Genomic DNA, 22,943 nt, shown 5'->3' with positions numbered 1-22,943 from the left:
TATAATACCCATTATGTAAAACTCACCTGTGGCTTTGCAATAATAGGACTGTTTTGCGCCTCTTCCTTTTCACCCCTTCTCCTGAGAAGCACGCCTCGTTTCTGCCTTTTTATGCATTATTTCCATGAAATTGGTGACAGCAATTAAAAGTAAATGTTATCTTTACATTATTCTCGCCCTCGTTTTTGCTGGACACCACAGTACAGTAACAGATACTCAATGAACGGCTAACGTCTTCATCCTCTCGGTGGCGGACACCGCTACGAAATCATACTGGCTTTGGGGCAGGGTGCCAAGCCTTCTTGGGGACAGCCACACTATTTTAATTAAACTGGAGTTGCATTAAAGTGACTAACCCTAGCGATCTGTCAGTGATAGCATGTTATATCATTTTGCAACACACACACACACACACACACACACACACACACACACGCAGCAGAACCTTCTTAATTAAAGCTTCTGGTTTTGGTTTATTTTTAAATATTCATATGCGCCCTTATTTGGAAGCCACCAAAGAAATCTCAGCAATAAACAGATAGTTCTGAGAGAAGGTGCTGTCACACGAGACCGACAGGGTCACTCGCGCCGTACCTGCTGGTGTCCAGGTGTAGAGTTTAGCGGGTCCGCTTACCTTTATGGAGGTGCTGCAGTCAAAGCGAAATGATTTGGTCTGCCCATTTTCCAGATACACTTTCAAAACATTTGGCATAAAAAGAAGTGAATTATCCTTAACAGTTTCCTGTTTAACAACAACAACAACAACAACAAAGAAGATCAAAGTAGAATTCTGTTCTTTGCAGAAACAGCACCTACCTACAATTTATTCTAATCACAACATAAAACACCACCACCACCAATTGAACTCTCTAAGGCTAAAAGGGGTCTCTCTGGTGATATCTGAGTTTAGTTGTTCAGAGGAAATCTCTTCTTTTCCAGCTACAAATAACTCAGTCGATTCAAATGAAAGAACGTTTTTCCATCAGAAAACAAATCAGATGAATTTCTTTTTTTTTTTTTCCTCAATCGAGGTTTCCCAGTAGAACACACAATGACAGACATGATGCCTTTGCAATTAAGCCACAATGCTTAGGACAACACGCAGACTTTAGCAGAGCAGGCTACCTAGAAAAGAACAACGGCCAGCAATGATGACGTTTGATGCGATGCCCGTTGGAACTTGGCAGAAGTCATGAAAAGGGAGTACCGAGCATTCACAAGCTTTAAGTATAAAGTTATTTTATGAAATAATTTTTAACCCATTTAGGAATGTTCCTTAAACTCAAAGGGGACATATAAGGAATGAGGTAGTGTGTTAGAGATTAAAATACTAAGTCTAGGGGCACCTAGGGGGCTTAGTTGGTTAAGTGTCCAACTTTGGCTCAGGTCACGATCTCAAGGTTCACATGGGTTCGAGCCCTGCCTCGGGCTCTGTGTCGACAGCTCAGAGCCTGGAGCCTGCTTTAGGTTCTGTGTCTCCCTCTCTCTCTGCCCCTCCCTCACTTGCACCCTGCCTCTCTCTCTCAAGAATAAACATTAAAAAATTAAAAAAAAAACTAAGTCTCTAACAAACATCATAACTTAAAAATAATTTAAAAACAGATGCTGGAGACATAACCAAAAGTAAACAGCAGAAACATAGTCCTTTGAATTTTCTCTTTAATTGGAAATAGGGGGAGAGGGCAGGGGAAGAAGGAAGGCATGTTGGAGGAGTTCTGCCAATCCTTGGAGTGAACTGTGTTTCTCACATGTAGCTGGTCATGAAGTCATAGGAGTCAAGTGGAACTCGGCAATCCTGAAACCACATGTCCCTTGTTTACAGATGAAGAAACTGAAGACAAGATGTCCAGAGACTGGCTAATGTCCTACCGCGAGTCCAATGGAACTCAGTCCCTGAGCATTTCCAGAAGAGGCTCCGTGGCTTTCGCTTCCTGTTCCTTTCTCTGAATTTCCTCCCTCTCCTTCCTCCTGTGGACTTCACACATGACTTTCCTACTACCTGATTCACTGAGTTGGTTTGCCTCCAACTCGACACGAAATAATACCCGATGACTCAGCAGAGCAAGAGCAGATGGAAAATGAAGATGGTCCCAAAGGTTGAGGAGCTGACCTGAGACTGAAGGTCCCTGCCACACACAGGCCTGTGATGAGGCAGAGGAGCTGCGGGTGATGACTGACCCCAAGAGCTGTCCTCACACACCAGCTACCTTGAATGGACCTGGTATATCCAGGGCAAAAATAGCCACAGAAGCTTCTAGTCTCCTATTCTCTCTAAAGACACATACACTGGGGCACCGGGATGGCTTAGTGGGTTGGGCGTCCGACTTTGGCTCAGGTCATGATCTCACATCTCATGAGTTCGAGCCCCACGTCGGGCACTTGCTGACAGCTCAGAGCCGGGATCCTGCTTCAGATTCTGTGTCTCCCTCTCTCTCTGCCCCTCCCCACACGTGCTCTCTCTTTCTCAGAAAGTAAATAAACATTAAAACAAAATAGATGCATACACTGATGACCCAATCTCATGCTCGGAAGCTTGAGAAAAGATGGGGTAAGTTTCAGATGACCTTCTGTGATATCACAATTCCTCTGCGACTGGAACCTTCTGGCCTTAAACTGGGATAGTCTTGTGAGATGGTAATGGATGCTAAGTGCTTTCAGGAAGACAGGGATGCCCTGTGGTGAGCAGGACAACGTGGGGCGAAAGGGGGCCGAGGGGATGGGCTGGGACGTGGCAACCGGGAGGACAAGACCACAGCTGAAATGCTCACAGGGCAGCGCAATGACAGCCCTAGGTCCCCCCTGCAAGCATCACATAGTTTCACAGATTGGCCAGCTGACTCCTGGACTCCCAAGTGGGGAAGGCACAGGTCAGCAAGTTCTGGAAAGACACTTGGACCGGGAGTGCCTAGCTCAGGATGTGCAAGCCTACATCTGCAAATCCAGATCCAGGACCACCCTCAGGGAAGAGTCTGTGACCCCTAACGAGCATGTCATGGATGAGATTTTATCCTTGTGACTCTGTTTAAACACTACCACCAGCAACAACAAAACCCGAACAGCCAAAGCTGGTATTTCAGAAGTCCAAAAACTATTAGTGCCTTAGATGACAGCTTTCGAAAAGCAAAAAACACTATGCTAGATTTTCTGGGGCAAAAAAGAATCGAAAATACAGCAACTTATTGATGTTGGCGCTATTCATTTTGAAGATCAATTATGTGCCTGAGTAATCATGATTTCTATTGAGACCCATTGACAGAGATCCGGGCAGTATTTCCTCACTTCTGGTTGCATATATGAAACTTCCCCATTACTTTAACTTGTCTCCATTTTGATTAATTGAAAGGAAAGAGACATTTAATTTTGAATAAGGAAAAACTTAGGGAAACCTTTCTCAAAATATATAAGGGGAGGATGCTTAGTTGGCAGAATGGGAAGAAGTGGGCGGAAGTTACAAAGAGGTGTATTTTACTGAATATGAGGCAACGCCAGTGATCTCAAATCAAACAAACTCCTTTGCAAAGTAGTGAGGTCTCTAACACTGGAATCATTCGAAGAAAACACTGGACTACTACGTATTGTGGATACACCAGAGGGAACATGTCAACAGCCCTGTGAAATCCAACAAAGACTTCTAAATTGATCATTCCAGAAGAGCGACTGGCCTTGCCTAGTAAAAGGCCCCTGTTTCAGCGACTCTCTGAGTCACAAGCAGACAACGGTCAACTCACCGACACTTGGCCATTGATGATGACCTCCTCGGAGAATCGCACTTTGACTGGATTGGACTTTAATCTTGCCTTTTTTGCAGCACTAATAAATGCTGATTTGGGAGACTAGAAACAAGAAAACATTTGACAGGATTATTGGTAACATAATGCAGACCTTGTACCAGTTGTTTTCTATCTTATCTTCTCAAAAATTGAAAACACGAATTACGGATGCAGTCAAAACCCTGTCATGCGCATAAAGTAGTAAGTTTGACTTAGCAGACCAAACTGCAAATAGCACGTTCCATGTTCTTACTGAGCACATTTCCAAGGATCTTTCTATTTTTTGTTTTTAAAAATTTTTTTTTAAAAGTTTATTTATGTTGAGAGACAGGGCGTGAGCAGGGAGGGGTGGAGAGAGAGAGAGAGAGAGAGAGAGAGAGAGAGAGAGAGAAGCCCAAGCAGGCTCCATGCTATCAGCACAGAGCCCAAGATGGGGCTCGGTCTCACGAACCGTGAGATCATGACCTGAGCCAAAATCAAGAGTCAGAAGCTTAACTGACTGAGCCACCTAGGTGCCCCTACAAAGATCTTAAAAAAATTTTTTTTAATGTTTATTTATTTTTGAGAGAGAGAGAGACAGAACGCAAGCAGGGGAGGGGCACAGAGAGAGGGAGACACAGAATCCAAAGCAGGCTCCAGGCTCCGGACGCCAGCGCAGAGCCCAACACAGGGCTCGAACCCATGAACTGCGAGATCATGACCTAAGCCAAAGTCGAACGCTCAACGGACTGAGCCACCCAGGCGCCCCTCCAAGGATCTTTTTAAATGATGGCTGTGAAAGGACAGAAGCCTGGCTTTTTAAAAACATATTTATGTATGTATTTGGAAAGAGAGAGAGTGAGCACGAGCAGGGGAGGGACACAGAGAGAGAGGGAGAGAGAGAATCCTAAGCAGGCTCCGGGCTGTCAGCGTCCACCTTTGGCTCAGGTCATAATCTCAGGGCCGTGAGACGGAGCACAGAGCCTGCTTGGGATTCTCTCTCCCCTCTCTCCCGCTCTCTCTCTCTCTCTTTCAAAATAAATAAACGTTAAAAAAAAAGTCCTACTACAGAGCTAAAGGGATGTGACAGTGGTGTTCTCCTCAGTATCTCTGTAATTACAGGCCAAGTTTAGTAACGATTAACAAATCGTACAGCCGTGAGTTCATTTGCTGTCAATGTGCCATTTTTTAGCTGAAGGGAAAACATTATTCTCCCTTAATGGTTTTAAGCAGGAGATATTTACGTTGGCATAACGGGTTTAGCACAAGTGAAGCGGCTGTAAGAAAGCTACCCAGAACAGACACTACTAATTAGGCGAGGTGCTTCAACGATGAAGCAGTCGCTGCTCCAGCACTGTTTGGGAAGGAAGGGTCGCACACGTGTTCAACATGGCGGATACTGAGGTGGATCCCTCTGTGCGTCTGAACTTGTAAATGTGCTGTTTGGCCAGATTTTTCTAAAATGGTCTACATCACTCCTTGCCTCAATAAAAAAGTACTTAACAGAACTTAGTTTGTCTTATGCATATCATTTGGTATATAATCTTAGAAGGGATTGATGTTTTCATGGAAGTGGTAAGGTGATTAGCCCCTAAAGTCAGTGGCCCCATAGAGCAGAACTTGTCAAGCTGGGGGTGTTCCTCTCTTCTCTCTGTAGCTATAGCATGCCCATCTCTTATGGCCTCCTTGCTCCCATATTTATTTACCATGCCCTAATGACAAACCTGGAAAACCAGCAAGGAGACTAGATAGCCAAGGTAGTTAGTCAAGTAAATACTATTCTATGTGTATTTGCAAGTCAACAGACTTGGGGATAAAAGTCCAAGAATTCATACAAGTGCATTTTTCTTGTTGTGGACTTGTGACTATTCCATGCAATCAACATCCATTTGAAAAATTACTTTTTGACCATAACAACATAAGCTCTTCATGTCTGAAGGTGACTGAATTAGAGTCAACAAGATAATGGCTTATTCCACTGGCTGGAGTTATTTCTGGCACACGGGGTATGTAAACCAGGCAGAACTGTGGTTTTTACTCAGATCTCTTTTTGCGGCTCAAAAAAACATACAATGTACACCACTCAGAAACCCAAGGAATTAATTCTTAGCAACCTGTAGACCTGTGGGTGCTGATCACAAGCACTTCATATCCTGTGGTGGAAATGACAAGTAATTACCATCTAGAATAATCAGATTCTTTTGCTGTTAATTAATTTTGAGATCAGAAGGGCTCTAATCAGCCTCTGCACCTCTTTCCAAATTTGCTGTTGCTAAGGTGGCCAGAGTAGACGTATGGTGTGCTCCTGATGCTTTTAGTTGCTCTTAGAAGTCACTAGAACATTGTTTGAAAAAAAATCACATAAATAAGAGACATTTCTGAAACTGAAGCGTAAGGTCTTGAATTTGCAGTCCCTCTATGTCTACAATACTATTGGCATACTAGACACTGAGTAAATGTTTGGTGGGGTCTAACTAGCCACAGTCATCACGGGGTAACTTAGCTTGGAGTTCCCCCAAAGCAGAACCTGAGACAAGGAATCATGGGCAGGGAACAGTTATGGGAGGTGCTTCAAGGAAGCATGCATAGGCAAGCAGGAGAAAGGGAGACGGGGCAGAAGAGGAAGCCAATGAAGCATTCTGTAAGTCCGTCACCACCGTAAGCAACTGGGGCTTAACCCTGTTGGGAAACTCCAGGAACGAGGCAGACCACAGGCATCAGAGTTATCATGTCCGAGGAGGAGACAGAGAGCTAGGGCATGTGTTCACCAGCTCCTGTCAGTCAGTGATGGAGTGGCTGCTCTTTTGGGAATGAGGACTCCTCAGCACCTCTGGCCTGCTGCACGGGCATCTGCCTGTGGCCAGGAAAAAACCCCACAATCACCGGTCTCTCAGCTGGCAATTGGGCTGGCGTGCTCCACGTGACACATGCCAAGAAGATGTGGTCTGGGTGCCGATGCCATCTGATACACTGGGCCTCCCTCGGGTGCGTGGGACGGAGTGGAAGCAGGGCAGGAAGTGAGAAGCAGGCAAACAGGTCTGTCTCCTCTTTGGCCTAGAAACAACTCAAGTTCATGGGAATCGTGGTAGCTCCAGGGCAACCGACTTCTCTCAAGTCCCACTGAGCTGGGACTGTGTGAGTGGAGGTAATCGAGACTCTTCCAATAATCTCTGTCTCAGGCTGCGTCAGAACTAGGGAGTTCTGGAAGTTCTAGACTTGGGAACTGTGGAAAGCAGGGTCAAAGGAAAGCAGGAAGGATCTGGCCAAGAAAGCTCTCTAATAAATGGAAACAGTGCAAGGAAAGGAGATGGTAGGTCAGAAGAAAACAAATAAAATCCCCAAGAAATCTGGAAATTCCTTTCCTAAAATGCCATCGTCATAGAATGGGGAAATACTACTAAATACAGATGAAGATTTATCCGCGAAGGTGCTGTGTGCACAAGCAGAAGAGAAAACGATCGAAGTCAGTATGAAGCGTTTGGTAATAGGGTGTCGGTTAAGTAAATCTTGGTTTAGTATAATGTTTTACAGTCATGTATATGGTGCTTAGAAGGAATTCTGGATATATGGAAACATGCTTCTGATCCGCTAAGTGAAAGAAGCAGAATAAAGCTGTATGTAAAAGATCTCCACTACTGACACTGGCTGCCTCCGGGGAAAAGATGTGTTCATACTTATTTTCTTGCGTCTGTGTCTCCTTCTGTACTTCCATCACGTCAAAATGCGGGGAAGGAGAGAACCGTCTACAATACTTTAAAAACGAGGCAGCAGCCTGTTAGGAATGACTTCTCCAAAAACTTCAGGAACTGTGAGACTCTTCTCCTGGGCCCGCTGGAGCTGGGCCTCAGGAAAGACTGATTTCCATGGCTGGGCTCGCTTTGGGTGCCCTGGGACCAAGTGCAGGGAGGCGAGAAGGGGTAAACATCAACTCTCTGTCTTGACTGGACCTTGTTATACAGGGGAGAATGCAACATAACAAAGGTTGGCCAGCAAGTGACAAAACAAATTAAAATGCTAATTTTCACTCTCTGCAATGAAGTAGACTTTATACACTTTCTTTCGGTCTGGTGGCTCATCTGTTTCAATAGGTCAATCCTGGCTGCTGAGAGAATGTTCAGCAAATACACAGATCCCATATGTTTCTGTATTTTAAAAAGCAACGCGCTGGTAGGGAAATCCAAACACAAAAATGTAAGTAACAACGTGTAGGCTCTTCTCCTGCCTTCTTTTCTCTCTGAGTCCAATCGATCTATTGAAATGACTTGGGGGCTCTACTCCTTCATTTCTGTTCCCACATTTCAGAGGAGAAAGCCACTTTGGGCCAGATCAGTAAGGGAAGACTCTAGGTGGGGCAGTGGTTCCCAAGTGGTGGCAATCCACCCCTCCCCTCCCCAAGGGACACTTGGCAATGTCTGGAGACATTTTTGGTTGTCACAACTTGGGGAGAGGGTGCTACGGGCATCTAGTGGGTAGAGGCCAGAGATACCGCTACGTATCGTACAGTGCCCAGAATGGCAGCACAGAACGCAGAGATCTCCAGCCCCAGTGTTGGCAGTGGTGACGGTAAAGAACGCTGAGGTAGCATCGAGAGTTTGTGTGGAGGCTTGGAAGGTGAGAAGGGTCTGGCTAGGCCAAGGACGTGTTGGGCTGGAGGATGCGGTGGGCATTTCAGGAAGGAGGGCTGGTCAAGGCAAGTCAAAGATGAGGATTCCCTCACAGCGGCCGGGCAGGGGGAGAGTGCTGCCGAAAGCAGGGGTGCAGCTATTGGCCAGCAAAGCAGGCAACACTTGCTCCTAAATGTTGCGGCTAAATGTTCACCTTCCATATGGCACAGTATCAACAGCCACCTGAACTCGTGGAAAGTTCCAGATCATCTATTACAGCAAGTTCCATGACCCACTGATAACAGTGAGTGTTCATATGAATAACCTGTGAGTATTCATGCACCCTCAACTGGCAAAAACAGCAAACAAAGCCACAAGGCACAACCCCACACTTAAGTGGCAAAACCCTTGCTCTTTCTCCAGGTTTATGGCACGGCATGAAACATTACGTCACGTTGCCAAAATAACCTGGTTTGCCATAAAATGGTTCTGATCTTGCTGTGTAATAGGTTATAAAGTGGGAAGAGAGAATTCAGGAAAGACCATAAAAACTTGAAGTTCCACCAGGAAGTTACGGTTGGTCAGCCACTTGGTTATTATAGACATTCCCATTGGCTTCACCTAACGTATTTGTCCACTGTGAAGAAATGAGAGAGTGTGGACAGATTTGAAGAGGGTGTGAGTGACAGTTTGGTTAACTTGGTAAACAATGTAAAAAGAGACTAGCGGTTTGGAAGGAATCAAAGAGAAGGGACTAAAAGTAACGGTCACTGGTAAACTAAGCTTTTATTACAAGTACTTATGTCCTGGATGGCACAGTTTGTTTACTTGGCTAATTGTTTACTTGGCTAATTCTATTCGTCATCTTATCAGAATCTTGAATACATATTTTTTTCGCGCCAACAATGCTTAGGCCGTGGTGTTTAGGAGGAAAATGCTGGAACATGGGAGATGAAGAGGTTGGTCAGGAGATGGAGTGTGGCAAAGAGCAGAGCCCCCAACTGCATGGGGAAGAAAACACAAGCGTAAACAGGTGGGAATCTTTGCCAATCCTCGCAAAGGCCACACAAGGTAGCGATGGTCAACGTTTGGGGGAAAATATGCAGGAATCTGCTAGGGTATTTTTTAGCTCAACTGCCAATGTATGGGATTCACAAGCAACAGCCAATCTATAGAAATAGAAAGTAAGTTAGTCGTTGCCTGGGACTAAGGGTGGGAAGGAAGCAGTCACTGTAAATGGGAACGAGAGATCTCATTGGCTGAAGGAATTGTTCTCAAACTGCCTTGTGGTGATGGCTGCATACCTCAGTAAATTTGCTAAAGATCATTGAACTGTACACTTAAAATGGGTGGATTTCAGGATACACAAATCATACCACGATAACGTTGTTATAAAAAAAAATCATGGCAAATGAAGGCAGTAAGACTTTAATTGCTCCCCACCTTCCTGACCAAGGCTGCTGAAATCACATTCTGACAGCCGTATTTCCTCTGACAACCACCCTTAAAGGGGAGTCTCCCTGAAATATGTACCAAATTATTTAGAAGAGGATATGAAAAAGGATGATGCTAGAATGTCCTACAATTAAATATTCCCATTACATTTGTGATTCTTAAGCTGGTAACACACAAGAAAGTGTGTTCCTTTCCTTTCTCTCCAATGAGTGGGTTTGCTATCATGGTGTATAAAATACAAGCACTGAAGATTTCTGAACTCGAACTATAAACGCATGCGGTTTTTCTCTGCTGTTACTCAACGTCATGGTTTCACTGGGACTGGGACGAGGAGATGGAATCCTGGGGTCATACAGTGGCACTTTTACTCACAGGACACTTACAGGGTAAGGCTGAATGACAGTGAGGAGGATTGATTCTTTGCAGCTTCTGAAAGAGAAAAGAAACAAACATTTATGAAATGCACAGAGGCCGGACTCTTAACAGTGACAGCGTTCTTTTGAAATGAAACGTGTGAGATATTGGCGAACGTTTCTTGGGCTCCCAGGCAGAGTAAATCAAAAAGCTCAAAAGTGGGCTTCCAGACCGTGGAGAAAACCAAAGTCAAGTGCTCAGCCAGTGTAACAAACAGCCTGATGGAAAGCTTCCCGTGTGGTTTATGCTGAGCAGCAGGACCTTCAAATAACACTCGCCGAGGGAAGGGCTGTTTTAGGAGCCTCATCTCAATCAGTCTCTGCACTTTCCCCGGCTCTCAAAATTGAGTCTCACCATTTCATTTTAATTTTCTAGGAAAGGAATCCATTTTTAAAAATTCGTAACAGCGGTATCTTCTCAGGGCCACCGTCATGAAAGAAAACGGTCAGTGTAGGTTGCTTGTGTGCAAACAGCACCCCAGCAAACATCACATCCCCATACTGTGTGGCTCACAAAGTCCATGGTAACAACGCCCAGGACATTGGGCTGACACGTATTCAGATGGGCACTTTTTGGGAGATCTTGTTCATGAGGGGGAACACGTTGAACAATAACTCAATCCCAGCAAAGAACTCAACCCCTCAGGGAACAGTTTTCCTTCCTTCCTTCCCTTTTTAATCTGAGGAGGAGAAAGGTCAGTTGCCACTTTGTTGAGGAGACGCTGACTTTTCCTACGTTAGGTTTTCATTAATTACCTGCTTTTGTGATTTACTGTCCGAATGGGTAAAGTAAAGGGGATCTGTTGCAAGGCTGTTCCCCAGAAGAAGCCACTGCAAATCGTATTTCTGGCAATAACTGCATGGTGGCTAAATGTGCCTGCATCAGGCTGGGTTGGACCAGGTTCTACTAACTGGACCACGGCGGTGGGGTGGGAGGGGTGGTGGGGCGGGCGGTGTAGGGAGTGAGGTAGGGAATACGGTGGGGGAGGAGAGGAATCAATGGAGCAGAGAAAGGAGGAACACAACTCAAGAAACTCAAAGTATCAGAGATTAGGATGATGGTCATGGTGGCAGGGTGGGGACGGCACACGGTTGACTGTGGCCCACATGCTCGCATGAGTTCCCAGTGGCCAAGGGTTGGCAGAAAGCTCCAGCAGCTCAAGTAGGCAGCCAGCATTTTCATTAGAGGCCTAGAGCAACAGTGTAACGATGCCAGAATTGAGTGGCTAAGATGAACGATGATGCATTTTGCTGCTGGGTGTGCGGACACATGTGGTGGTTGAGGGGAGCAGTCTGGCATCATCAGGCAAACTTCAGTATCACATGCACCATGACTCAGCCATTCCATTCTGGCTTATATCACAGAGAAAGTCTGCCGTTAGCCTTTAGGGACTGCGTGGAGGTGCGTACCACAGAATGATCCAGCAAGAGGAGGCAGAAGCTTAGATGTGCCTGGTAACTACTAGGATGGGGCTTCAAACGTAGTGTAAGAAACCAGATGAGATAGATAACCTAATACCATTCACAAAAGCTCAAAACACGTGTGCACAAAACAGCAGCACACATCTGGAAGAATGCAATAAGAAAGGACGGGGTGTGCACTCAACATGTTGGAATAGTTTTTCTCGCGGGGGGATAGGAATGGGTGTGAATCTAAACAAGTAAAATCGGAGGAGAGGGGCATGGCGTGGGTCTATGATGACGATCCTTTATACCATGAAGTGATGAGTTTGATTAATTTGACTCTCTGCACATATGGCTTAATTAAAAAACTCACAATCTGAAAGCGGATGAAGAAATGTGGGGTAGACACAGGTCAGCAAACTTACAAACTGCTTAAGGAGAGGCGGCTCCCAGAAACCTCTGATGTAATCCCTAATTTGTTCACCAGGACAAGGGACAGCCAGCCTCCCCACTCTTTGGGGCTGTTCCACTGCAAACAACTACCACTCACTCAGTGGATGTAACACAATGGCACAGCCCACACTGATTCCACACAGGCCTCTGCATATGAGGAGCACATAGGCAGAAAGCAACACAAACAGGAACAAAGGGACCTCTGGCGTTTGTGCATGTGCCACGGCAGTGGGCCTTTTCTGCCCCATTCTGCTCCCAAGGGCCCTCAGTAGCAGGCACTGGGTCCCGGGGTTTCATGCTCTGGGCACAGCTGATCGGACGCGGGGGTTGGAATGAGCCAATCAGATTTCCTTCTCTGCAGAATCAGAAGCAGCACAGAGGGTTGGGAGCTGAGTCCCAGGCACAGCTGAATAAGACTCACCATTCTGTTAGAAATCAAATAAGATGGAAAAAAAAATCTCAATATAACTATCATCAGTTGTGCAAATAGGCTTTTATCTCTGTTTTCTCTCATCTACAAGTACTTAATTATCACCTGCCAGATGTGAAGAATGAACTCCATAGTGCTGCAGGTCCCTTAGGATTCCTAACTCAATCCCAGGAGGGGGGGAAAAACCGGAAGCCATATGTGTTCATACGTTATAGGATGCTAGGACGACTGAGGCAGATTCAGCCGAGGCCTCATGCCAGCAGACGCCAATCACCCTTGCATGTTAGAGCAAGGTGCTACAGGACTTTCAAAGGAGGCACTGAAAACCAGAGTTTGGGACCCTTAACCCCTTATGCACCTTGGAGCCTGACTCATCACTCAATTAAACACAACAACAACAACAAAAAGGCGACTGGGGAAGGCTGGCGGAAGCAACACACGCCCAAAGAACAGACGCTCCATTTGGGAAATTACTCCCTTTCCACTGAGGCAGGCCCAAAGTGTGCAATTCCTGGCACCAATAGGTGGGAGATGCAGTAGAAATGGTACCCTGGAGTCATTTAACAAAGGCGTCTTGCCCAACTGAGCCTCTCTACAGGTGAGAGAGCCTTAGTAGAAACATACAGAAGCTGAGGAGAAAGAGTCAACTTTCATTAAACTCCATGGATAGAGGAAACCAATGCCAGGTTACACGGGTGCCAATCAAGGGAGAACTTTCTGGCTTTTTAACTCACTGTCCTGGTTCCATGTTAATGTGGAAGGAGCCAAAGCTAGAGAAGAAGGTTGGGGGATGCCCCTTAACCCACCGTAGGCTTCCCAGGTGGAGAATAAGGGGTAAGGAAGGCATCTCGTGGAGTTGGGAGTTTGGACTATGACATGACAATTACACGTTGAAATCACAGATTACAAGTTGTCGTGATTCCAAGTATATGAGTGACTGGAGAGTTTTTCTAAACCTGCTAAATCCACATATGGGGCCTGCCTGGGAGTTTATTGAAGGCCAAGGAAGCGCTGGCCCTGAAGAGCTGTCATGGATGGGCAGCAGGGAAGAAGAACACAAGTGCGATAGGATTCTACCCTCTGAGGGCTGCGTGCTACACTCATCTCTAATTTCTCGTTCCTTAAACTAACTTGAACAGATCATATTCTTGGAGTCCAAACAATCCTTGACTAAGACAGTGAGTGCTCAGGGCTCTCAGAAGAAACAATAAAGGTAAACACAAGAGTGAGGATAGATGGGCACACAAGGCTGTGGGAAAAATGCTAATTTCCTCTAGAGCAATGCCCAGTGGCACTGTATTTATTTGTTCCCTTCTGGAAAGGGAAGCAGATAGTCCCAGCTCCAGTGCAGTCTGCTAGGAGTGGGTAAGTGCCTGGAGAAGGACACCTGGTATGTGGCTCAGACTCTAAGAAAATCAGCACAGACACTGTATTAGCTTCCGATTGCTGCTGTAATAAATTGCCACCAACTTAGTGGCTTAAAACAACACAAATTTATTACATTACAAAGAAAGGAAGTCAAAAGTCTGAAATAGGGTCTCTCTAGGCTAAAATCAGGGTGTCAGCAGGGCTGCACTCATTCTGGAACCTTTTCCAGCTGCTAGAGCCTTCCTGTATTCCTCGGTTCGTGGCCCCTTCAAAACCAGCAGTGTAGCATCTTCACATTTCTCCCTGGATCTTTCCTGCCTTCCTCTTTCCATTATAAAGACCCTTCTGATTACATTGGGTCCACCCAGACAGTCCAGGATAATCACCCCATTCTTAACTGAATCACATATAGAGTCACAGGCTCTGGGGATTAGGATGTGGACATCTTTGCGGGTGGGAACATTATTCTGTGCTACCACAGACGCTAGCTTTATTACTGATCTAGTGCTACATAACAGATTACCACAAACTTAGCGGCTTAAAACGACACACATTTATTATCTCACAGTTTTTAGGAGGCAGAAATACGAGCATGGCTTCACTTGGTTATCTTTTACAATTTCTCTCATGAGACTGCCATCAAAGTGTTGTCCAGGGCTGAGGTCTCATCTGAAATCTCGACTGGGAAGGATCCACTTCCAAGCACACATTTGTGGTTTTTGGCAGGATTAAATTCCTTTTTGAGCTGTTGTACCAAGGACCTCCGTTCCTTGCTTGTGGTTGGGCAGAGGTCACTCTTAGTGTCTTGCCACATGGGTGTCCCCAACATGGCAACTTGCTTCATCATAACCAGCAAACTCTCCTTTGGAAGATTGGAAGTTACAGTCTTCTGTAACATAATCACAGAAATGACATCCCATCACCTTTGCCACATTCTGTTGGTGAGAAGCACATCAAAAGCCCCACCCAGATGAAAAGAGAGGGGAATACACAAAGGTATGAATAGCCAGAAGCGAGGATTGTTGGGGGCCACGTTAGATTCTGTTTGACACACTAACAGAAGGATTCATAGTCAAGTAAACTGTAAGTACCTTGAAAGTGGTCTCCACCCATGAAGTCACCTCACATGAGACTTTTTTTTTTCTTTTGGTCAGCGACATCAGGGAAAAGCATTTTTCAGTATGTTAATTTGAAAATGGGAGGGGCACCTCGGTGGCTCAGTCAGTTGAGTGGCTGGACCTTGCCTCAGACCATGATCTCGGCAGTTCCTGAGTTTGAGCCCCACATCTGGCTTGCTGCTGTCAGCTTGCCAGCAGAAAGCCCACTTAGGATCCTGTGTCCCCCTCTCTCTGCCCCTCCCCCACTGGAGCTTTCCCCAAAAGAAATAAATATAAAAAAATAAATAAAAATGGGAAACGTGTTTCAAAATATGTACGTTATATTGAGGGCATTTCAAGTTTTTGTGCCTATAATAATTCTCTGCAAAGTGCTTGAAACATAACCTAGATTGATTTTAATTTTACCAATGAATGAGTAAATGAAGCTATCTGAATTGAAATAAAACATTCCAGTATGTTATTTTATTTTTTTTATAATTTGTTTATGTTTATTTATTTTTGAGAGAGAGAGGGAGAGAGAGAGAGAGAGAGAGTGAGCAAGCATGAGCAGGGAGGGGCAGAGAGAGAGGGAGACACAGAATCCAAAGCAGGCTCCAGGCCCTGAGCTGTCAGCACAGAGCCCAATGTGGGACTTGAACTCATGAATGAGATTGTGACCCGAGCCAAAGTCGGTCACTCAACTGACTGAGCCACCCAGGCATCCCACATTCCAGTATGTTATTAATCATCCAGACTGGAGATGTGCTTTTCTTCTGCTTCTCTTATCTTTAATTATTTCATTATGACCTGCCAGACAAGAAGAATTAACTTCATGATGTTTTGGATCTCTGAGAATTCCTAACCCTTAGATCCTGGACAGGGGAGAGGGATGGGGGTGGTGAGTGGGAAATAGATCTAAGCCATTTAAAAAATCACTTCAACAGAGAGATTAGAACTGAGAATGGAACAGGCACCGGGGTGGCTCAGTCAGTTGTGTGTCTGACTTCGGCTCAGGCCATGGTTTCATGGCTCATGAGTTCATGAGCTCACGGCTTGTAAGTTTGAGCCCCACATTGGGCTCTGTGTCTAGAGTCGGCTTCGGATTCTGTGTCTCCTCTCTCTCTGCCCCTCCTCTGCTGGCACTCTGCCTCTCTCAGAATAAATAAACATTTAAAAAAATTAAAAAAAAAAGAAATGAGAATGGGAGGTACTCCATTCAAGTAAGCAGATAACTTCTTTTTATGAAGGCCTAAAACAGCCAGGGACATTAAAAAATAGAGTTCGGGGCATGCTTAGAGAAGTGTTATTTCATAATAAATCAGAAGTGAATTTTCCACTTTTGAAGAACACTTTCAAGACTGTAGTACCAAGAGTTTTGAAATTGTTGAATTTGTTCAAAACACCACCTTAATCCCTGCATCACAGTGTTGACCTGCAGAAGAAAATATAACTGCTGCTATCAAATTTGCCTTCAATTCTGCCACAAAAATCTCTTCATACCCCTTTGTGATGGAGTTGCTTGAAACACGCTCGGGACATCCAGCATCAGTGTTTGCACATCGTGCTTTGGCAACACATCCCATTGTTAGCAGTCAGTTACTCTCGATTTCTCCCTCTCTCCAGGCCTGGCAACCATCAGCCTACTTTCTTTTTTCTTAGCGCTGCCTCTCTCACTTCCTATTTACATGAACTTAATATCGCAATATATAATCATATCCGCACGCGCTATTGTATATTTCCTTCTACACCAACTAAATAGGTCCCTTGAACAACTCAGAGATCGGTACATATGTACATATGTGAAGAGCATTGAGATTTCCTCAGAGATTGGGAAAACCAAACCAAAACAAACCAAAATAACTATTATATAGGAAAATACTGTATGTCAAAATTCAAGAGTCTTGCTTTAAAAAAAGAAAAAAAAAGCCCAAATAAGTTAACTATAAGGTTTTAAAGTTCAAAGCGAAGTAAAGACTCAATCCACAGAGGCTGAAAGGTTAGGCTTCTGAAAGGCAAAATAAGGAGGAAATTTAGGGCTATATATGAAAGGATTTTTTAAACTGTAAAATGACATTCTAACATAATTCAAAAGATTGATGGGCGGTATTTTTATTTGGCAAGAGAGGAAGTAAGGCACAGAGAAGGGGCATTTGAACTCTCCCTACTAAGGTAAACACATGCGCACATCATATTCTTTCTTCTTTTTGCACTTCAGAGTTCTTCAAAGAGATCAGCAAAATATTCTTTTCTGCAAGCTAGTGTGTGCGCCTGAGCCCTCACACTCTGCTGCTGGACAGCAACTGATGATGGAAACAAGAAATAATGAAACGAACAGCATTTCTGCAGTGACTCTGTGCTCATAAGAGCCCTTCTGCAATCCTAGGGTATCGGTATCGCTGTGGCTTCCTTTCTATTTTTTCTTCTTATCTGAACCAGGAGATGTGGAAAGAACATTAAGATTGTTATGATCTGATAAGCAGCCATAACATAGTCTGCCTGGTCACTCGCTGACAAAGCTGGAGGAAATAACGCTGCCCTTCACTTTTAGAGAAGTTGTCACAGGACCACTTGGAATGGAGGTTTAATGTTTCATCTAGTTGACCTTTCCGACGCCCTGAACAGAGACTCTGATTATGCATTGTATCCATTCCTAACATGTGCTGAAGCCATTAGCTGGAGAGAACGGAAGCAGCTAGCAAATGACTAAGCACTCAAACCAGATCAACACATTAAGGCTAAGGGTGATCCGTCGTGGACTTTGGGAAACATTAACACTCTACAGGTTGTTGCTGAATGGAGCCTTTACTTTGATAAATGCAAAGAAGAATGAGACTATTTGTTATTTCTCAGTTTTGTTCAGGGGATGCTGACAAAGAAAATGCGCATAATGAAGCCACTCTAGTCATCAGGGCCAAAAAGACAGAAGAGATAGACCAGAGAATCCACTTGTCCAGTAGCACTGGCTGGGCTTCTACGGATTCTACAATATCTCTCTCCCGGTACCATTTTACCCTTGAGAGAGGGGTTCTACAGCTGAGTGAAAAATACCACCAGCTTGGTAGCCAAGGGGACAAATGAGGAGAATTTGAGACAAGACCCTTCTTGTGCAATACGGTAAAGACTTCACCCTGAAACACTCGGTGATTGAACTGTTCATCTTCTCCAATCTGTGCGACAGAGGCCCCAGACATGGCCCTCAATGAACCACGCCTTTTGGCGTCTAAACCTTGTGTAGTCTCCTTCCCTTGAATCGGGGCTACTTCTGTGACTTACTTTTGAGAAATAGAATAGTGTGGAAGTGACACTGCAGGCCTCCTAGGCCTTGTTTAGAAGAAGCTTAGAAGCCTTACAGAGACCCATTCCCTGGGTATCTTAGAAGGCTCACTCAGAGAAGCCAGCTACCAGGGAAGAAGGCCAACGACCCTGGAACCACCATGATGTGAGGAAGCTGGCCATGTGGAGACAGGGGACCTGCCTGGCCAGCTGCAACTCTGTCAGCTGCCTGAGTCCAGGCAACAATGTGTGAATGAAGAAGCCACCTTGGATATCCGAGTCAAACGAACCCACATATGGCAATAGCTCTCATTGGTTCTTGACAGTAGCCACACGAGTGATATCAGTGAGAACTATCTGAAGCCATTTCATTTGTTGGGCAGCAATACCATCTGTCCACAAAGATTTCGAAAACCATGTGTTTTCCTTTAAATGATTATTTATTTATTTCGAGAAGGCGGGGAGGGGCAGAGAGAGGACAGCAAGAATCCCAAGCAGGTTCCGTGCTGTCAGCGCAGTGCCTGATGCAGGGCTCAAACCCATGAACCGGGAGATCGTGACCTGTGCTAAAATCAAGAGTTGGATGCTTAATGGACTGAGCCACCCAGGTGCCCCCCAAAAATATGTTTTTTAAATACTAGTCAAAGGGCTCAGATGATTTTGAAATTGAACATGTCTCCCTTATCAAAGTGTCCAATCTAATGGCTCTCCAGAATGCTGTAGTGCAGAGTCACATTTAAAAATAAATTGTCTTGATCTCACAGTTTGTGGGTTTGAGCCCCACATCGGGCTTTGCACTGACAGCACAGAGCCTCTTTGGATCCTCTGTCCCCTCTCTCTCTACCCCTCCCCTGCTCACACGCACTCTCTCTCTCAAAAACAAATGAGCATTAAAAAAAATTAAAAACTAAAATGTCAGGGGGTGTGCCTGGATGGCTCAGTCAGTTAAGCGTCTGACTTGTTTTCAGCTCAGGTCACGATTTCATGGTTCGTGAGTTGGAGCCACGCTCCTGGCTCTGTGCTGACAGCGCGGAGCCTGGTTGGGATTCTTTCTCCCTCTCTCTCTGCCTCTTCCCTGTTTGTGTTCTCTCTCTCTCTCTCTCTCTCTCTCTCTCTCTCTCAAAATAGATAAACATCAAAAAATTTTTTAAAAAATAAAATGTCTGTCATACAAACTGAGCTCAATTGCAGATTTTGGAGACTAGGGTGGAGGAAAAAGAACTAACAAATTTAGGAGAGAAGAAAAGACCCTACCAGAGTCTTGGACTAAAAGTGCTTCACTATAAAGAAGAATTTTGAGGGCACAACTGGCGGTGTATCCTCGGGTATGTGTTTGAACTTGGCAGAGCAAGGATTAAAGCACATTGTAATTTGAGGCATAGAATTAAATGAGTCCATACAACCAATGACTTAAATATAAACCTAGGGAGAAACCAGAATTCTTTGCAAAATCGAATTCACATTTTAATGAATGTATTTAAGGCTTCCACTGGGCTTTTCTTTGTGAAGAATATTGGGTCATTAGGTTAAACTTCACATAAACGATGCAGTGATTACCAAAATTAACATTTTAATGAGAGTGTCCCATTTCAAGCACTTTATTTTGTTATATTTTTTAAACTGCTGCAGTAAAATTTGAGGTTAGGCACTCTCGATTTGGAAACTGTTTTCAGGCTGACCTAAATTTTCCGTCTATTTAATTCATTTTCTGCTGAATGAATGTTGTCTTTGGCCTTTGAACTACTTACCTTTAACTAATGGATGAAACTGGTACTTACATTTAAGCTTTATAAAGGGCAGAGGGAGCTCTTGAGAAAAAATTTCAATTATTTTGTATACACATATGATATTGAAGAGCTCTCACCTCATACATTCCTTTGATAAGTATTTACTGATAACATCAGTGATTCTCAATGGGGAACGATTTTGCCCCGCAGAGGGCGTCTGGCAATGACTGGCATCTCGTAGGTAGAGGGCTGGGACGATGCCAAATATCACAGTGCACGGCACAGCCCGCTGTGACGAAGAATTTTCAGCAGGAAATGTCAGTAGTGTCAAGATCGAGAGAGCCCGGGCTATGTCAAATCTACCCCTCAGGAATAATCATTATCCTGACTTCTAACACCATGGAAGAGTTGGATCCCATTGGGAACAGTGCATCAATATACTCCCATAACATTAGCTATTTACTTTTCTTTCTTCTTTCACTCGACACTGGGTTGGAGATTCATCCGAATGGCCACGTGCGGATGTGTGAATGTGCCACCATTTGTAAATCCCTTTTACCAACTGATGAACGTTTGGGTGGTTTTCCATTTGTGAGAAGGAAGGGAGACGATTCATTTTCAGAATTCCTAAATAAAAGTGCTGTCCGGTTAACAGGTTTACAACCTACTGGCAATAGGTACACACCATCCCGCTCAGAATGGAGTCCCAAACCTTTAGACGCTTCTCTTCCTGGCTCTTCTTCCTCTTCCCCTTTTGCGGGCTTTGCAATGAGCATGCGCCATAGAATAAAGGGAGCGATTGGAGCTGTAGAAACAGTATTGCTCTTTAATATACTTGTATATGTCTTTTGGTGACACTACATATGCACTTCTACTTGGTAATTCCTAGGAGTGGGGCTGATATGTTCAGGCGAAGATTGTGTAATTTGGCCATGCCATTCTTTTGCCGTCCTGTGACACAGATATCTCTTCTGATGAACTCTACTAGCCTTCTGTTACCTTCTTCTACTCTTCTTTGTGTCTGACTGAGCACCAAGAATGTCTTAAAGTTACTTAGAAGGAGTTAAAACTCTGTCATCTTAGAGGGGCGCAACAAGGAAGGAGCGTGCAACATTCAACTCACCCCAACTAAATCGTGCAAATTGTATCAAAAATGATTGGGAATCTCAGTTTTCAAACCACACCCCATGCAACCCTTCCGAGGCAGGGCCTCTCCAACGGCTTTACGCACTGGGATTGGGGGGCAGGTTTCTGTGGAAGAAAGGGCGTCACTGTTAAAAGCAAATAACAAAGCCAGTGGACAAAAAGATTGCTACCGGCTCATCAAATTCCAAAAGGCCTCAATCTGCAATCCTAAATCTCCTTCTGAATTTCCATGAAGGTGTTCAGCTCCAACTCTTCTGGCTTCAACTTCAACTTCTTTTTTTTTGTCTCTCAATGAAAAATAAAGTTGATAAAAAATAGCAAAAAAAAAAAAAAAAGTAAACTTTCATTGGATGAGGTCGCTTTTCTGCTCTTTATATTTTAAGAATGGCAATAATACTGCCTGCCGCTTCACATTGCAAATGCAGAGCATTTCAGTAATAGTCACATCGCTCTAATAGATAAAACTATGATCCCCATCTTCCTGATAAGAAAATGAGGCTCAGACAGGTTACAGTGGCTTTACTTTCCTGACCCTAGACTTTGGGCTTGGCCAGGACGTGCTTTGGCCAGTGCAAGAGGTACAGAAGCGACAGTGTGCCAAATCAGAGCCTGCTCTTTTAGAGGCCGTATGTGTTCCCGCTTGCCCGCCTATGCCCTGTGTCAGCACCGACCTACTGGACCCTAGCCAGGCCCCTGGTCCCGGGAGGATATGAGAGGTCCAGGTGGACCTGATCGTAATCTGCAGTTTCCAGGCAGGCCTTCTGGCCAAGATCAGCAGAACCACCCCAGCCAGTTTTCAGTTACATGAGAGAGAAATGCTTATTTCCAGGCACAAAAGGACAACCATCATAAGACTCCACTTAGGAAATCTCCGGAATAGGCAGATTCATAGAGCCAGAAAGTAGATTAAAGGTTATGTGGGAGTAGGAAGAAGGGGAAAACATCAGACTCAATATCTGGTCTGCTGAATAAAATCTCCCTATGTGAAAAGTAAACCATTGGGTAGTGGGTCAAGGAAGGAACTGATGGATGGGGCGGTGAAAAGAGCCCATTCGGAAGTGGCTCGTCCCATCTCAGGGTCACTCCCGTGGAGGCACTGCCATTGTGGAGCATATGAAGGGACAAGAAAAAAAATCCAGGCAGCTCGAATCACTTTCAAACCATTAAAAAATGCTAAGCCAATACAAATTTGGGGCCCAAAAGACTGCAAGAGATTAATTAGAAAGAGACAGGGAATGTCAGCTGCCAAGTTGAAGCTGTTAGAAAGAATAGTTCATATCCCCAGTCGATTCTTGCAAAAAAAAAAAAAAAATCACATTGTTATGCAATTCAAATCAATTTGCCTTGAGAGTTGCTTTCCATTTCTTAGTTCCAAAGATATTTATGTTTGATTCTGCCCTCTCTCGGCGCTCACTGCACCTTCTGTGCACCAGGCCCACAGCGCCCTTACAATACGGGGATTTCATATATTTTTAAACGACAGAATTAAACAGAAAGCCAGGGACTGTAATGGAGTATGGGGAAGCATCACAACCGGGAGGTGGCAGTTAAAGCCTTTTTTTATACATAAGTGGAGGGGCTCAAATTGTTCAAGAAATGAGGTGTTAGCCAAAAATCGCAGCGGCAAGCCATGTGACCACAAAATGGAAATAATAATAATGGTAATAATAATAACAGGCCTGTTCAGGGAGTTGTTGTGAGTAGGACAAATTATAGATGGGTGAATTGCTTTTAATATCTTGGCACAAAGGTATTATGTAAATTCTAGTTCTTTTTCTTTTCATTATTTTTCCTTGAAGACTGCCAAAAAAAAAAAAAAAAAGA

General features: G+C 44.5%; 1 protein-coding gene across 7 annotated transcripts in view; it reads right to left on the bottom strand.

Moving 5' to 3' along the window:
• Positions 1–22,943, bottom strand: part of FRMPD4 (FERM and PDZ domain containing 4) — a 688,829-nt gene that overhangs the window by 31,766 nt on the left and 634,120 nt on the right. For all 7 annotated transcript variants that reach the window (XM_053202067.1, XM_053202065.1, XM_053202066.1 and 4 more), the window contains 3 exons: positions 10,192–10,237; positions 3,729–3,833; positions 635–742 (listed from right to left, as the gene is read on the bottom strand). In XM_053202067.1, coding sequence (XP_053058042.1) covers positions 635–742; positions 3,729–3,833; positions 10,192–10,237 — 259 coding nt within the window. The remainder of the gene's footprint in view (positions 1–634; positions 743–3,728; positions 3,834–10,191; positions 10,238–22,943) is intronic.

Source organism: Acinonyx jubatus, chromosome X (assembly GCF_027475565.1).
Source record: "Acinonyx jubatus isolate Ajub_Pintada_27869175 chromosome X, VMU_Ajub_asm_v1.0, whole genome shotgun sequence".
Taxonomy (NCBI): Eukaryota; Metazoa; Chordata; class Mammalia; order Carnivora; family Felidae; genus Acinonyx; species Acinonyx jubatus.
This window is presented reverse-complemented; position numbering and strand designations above follow the sequence as displayed.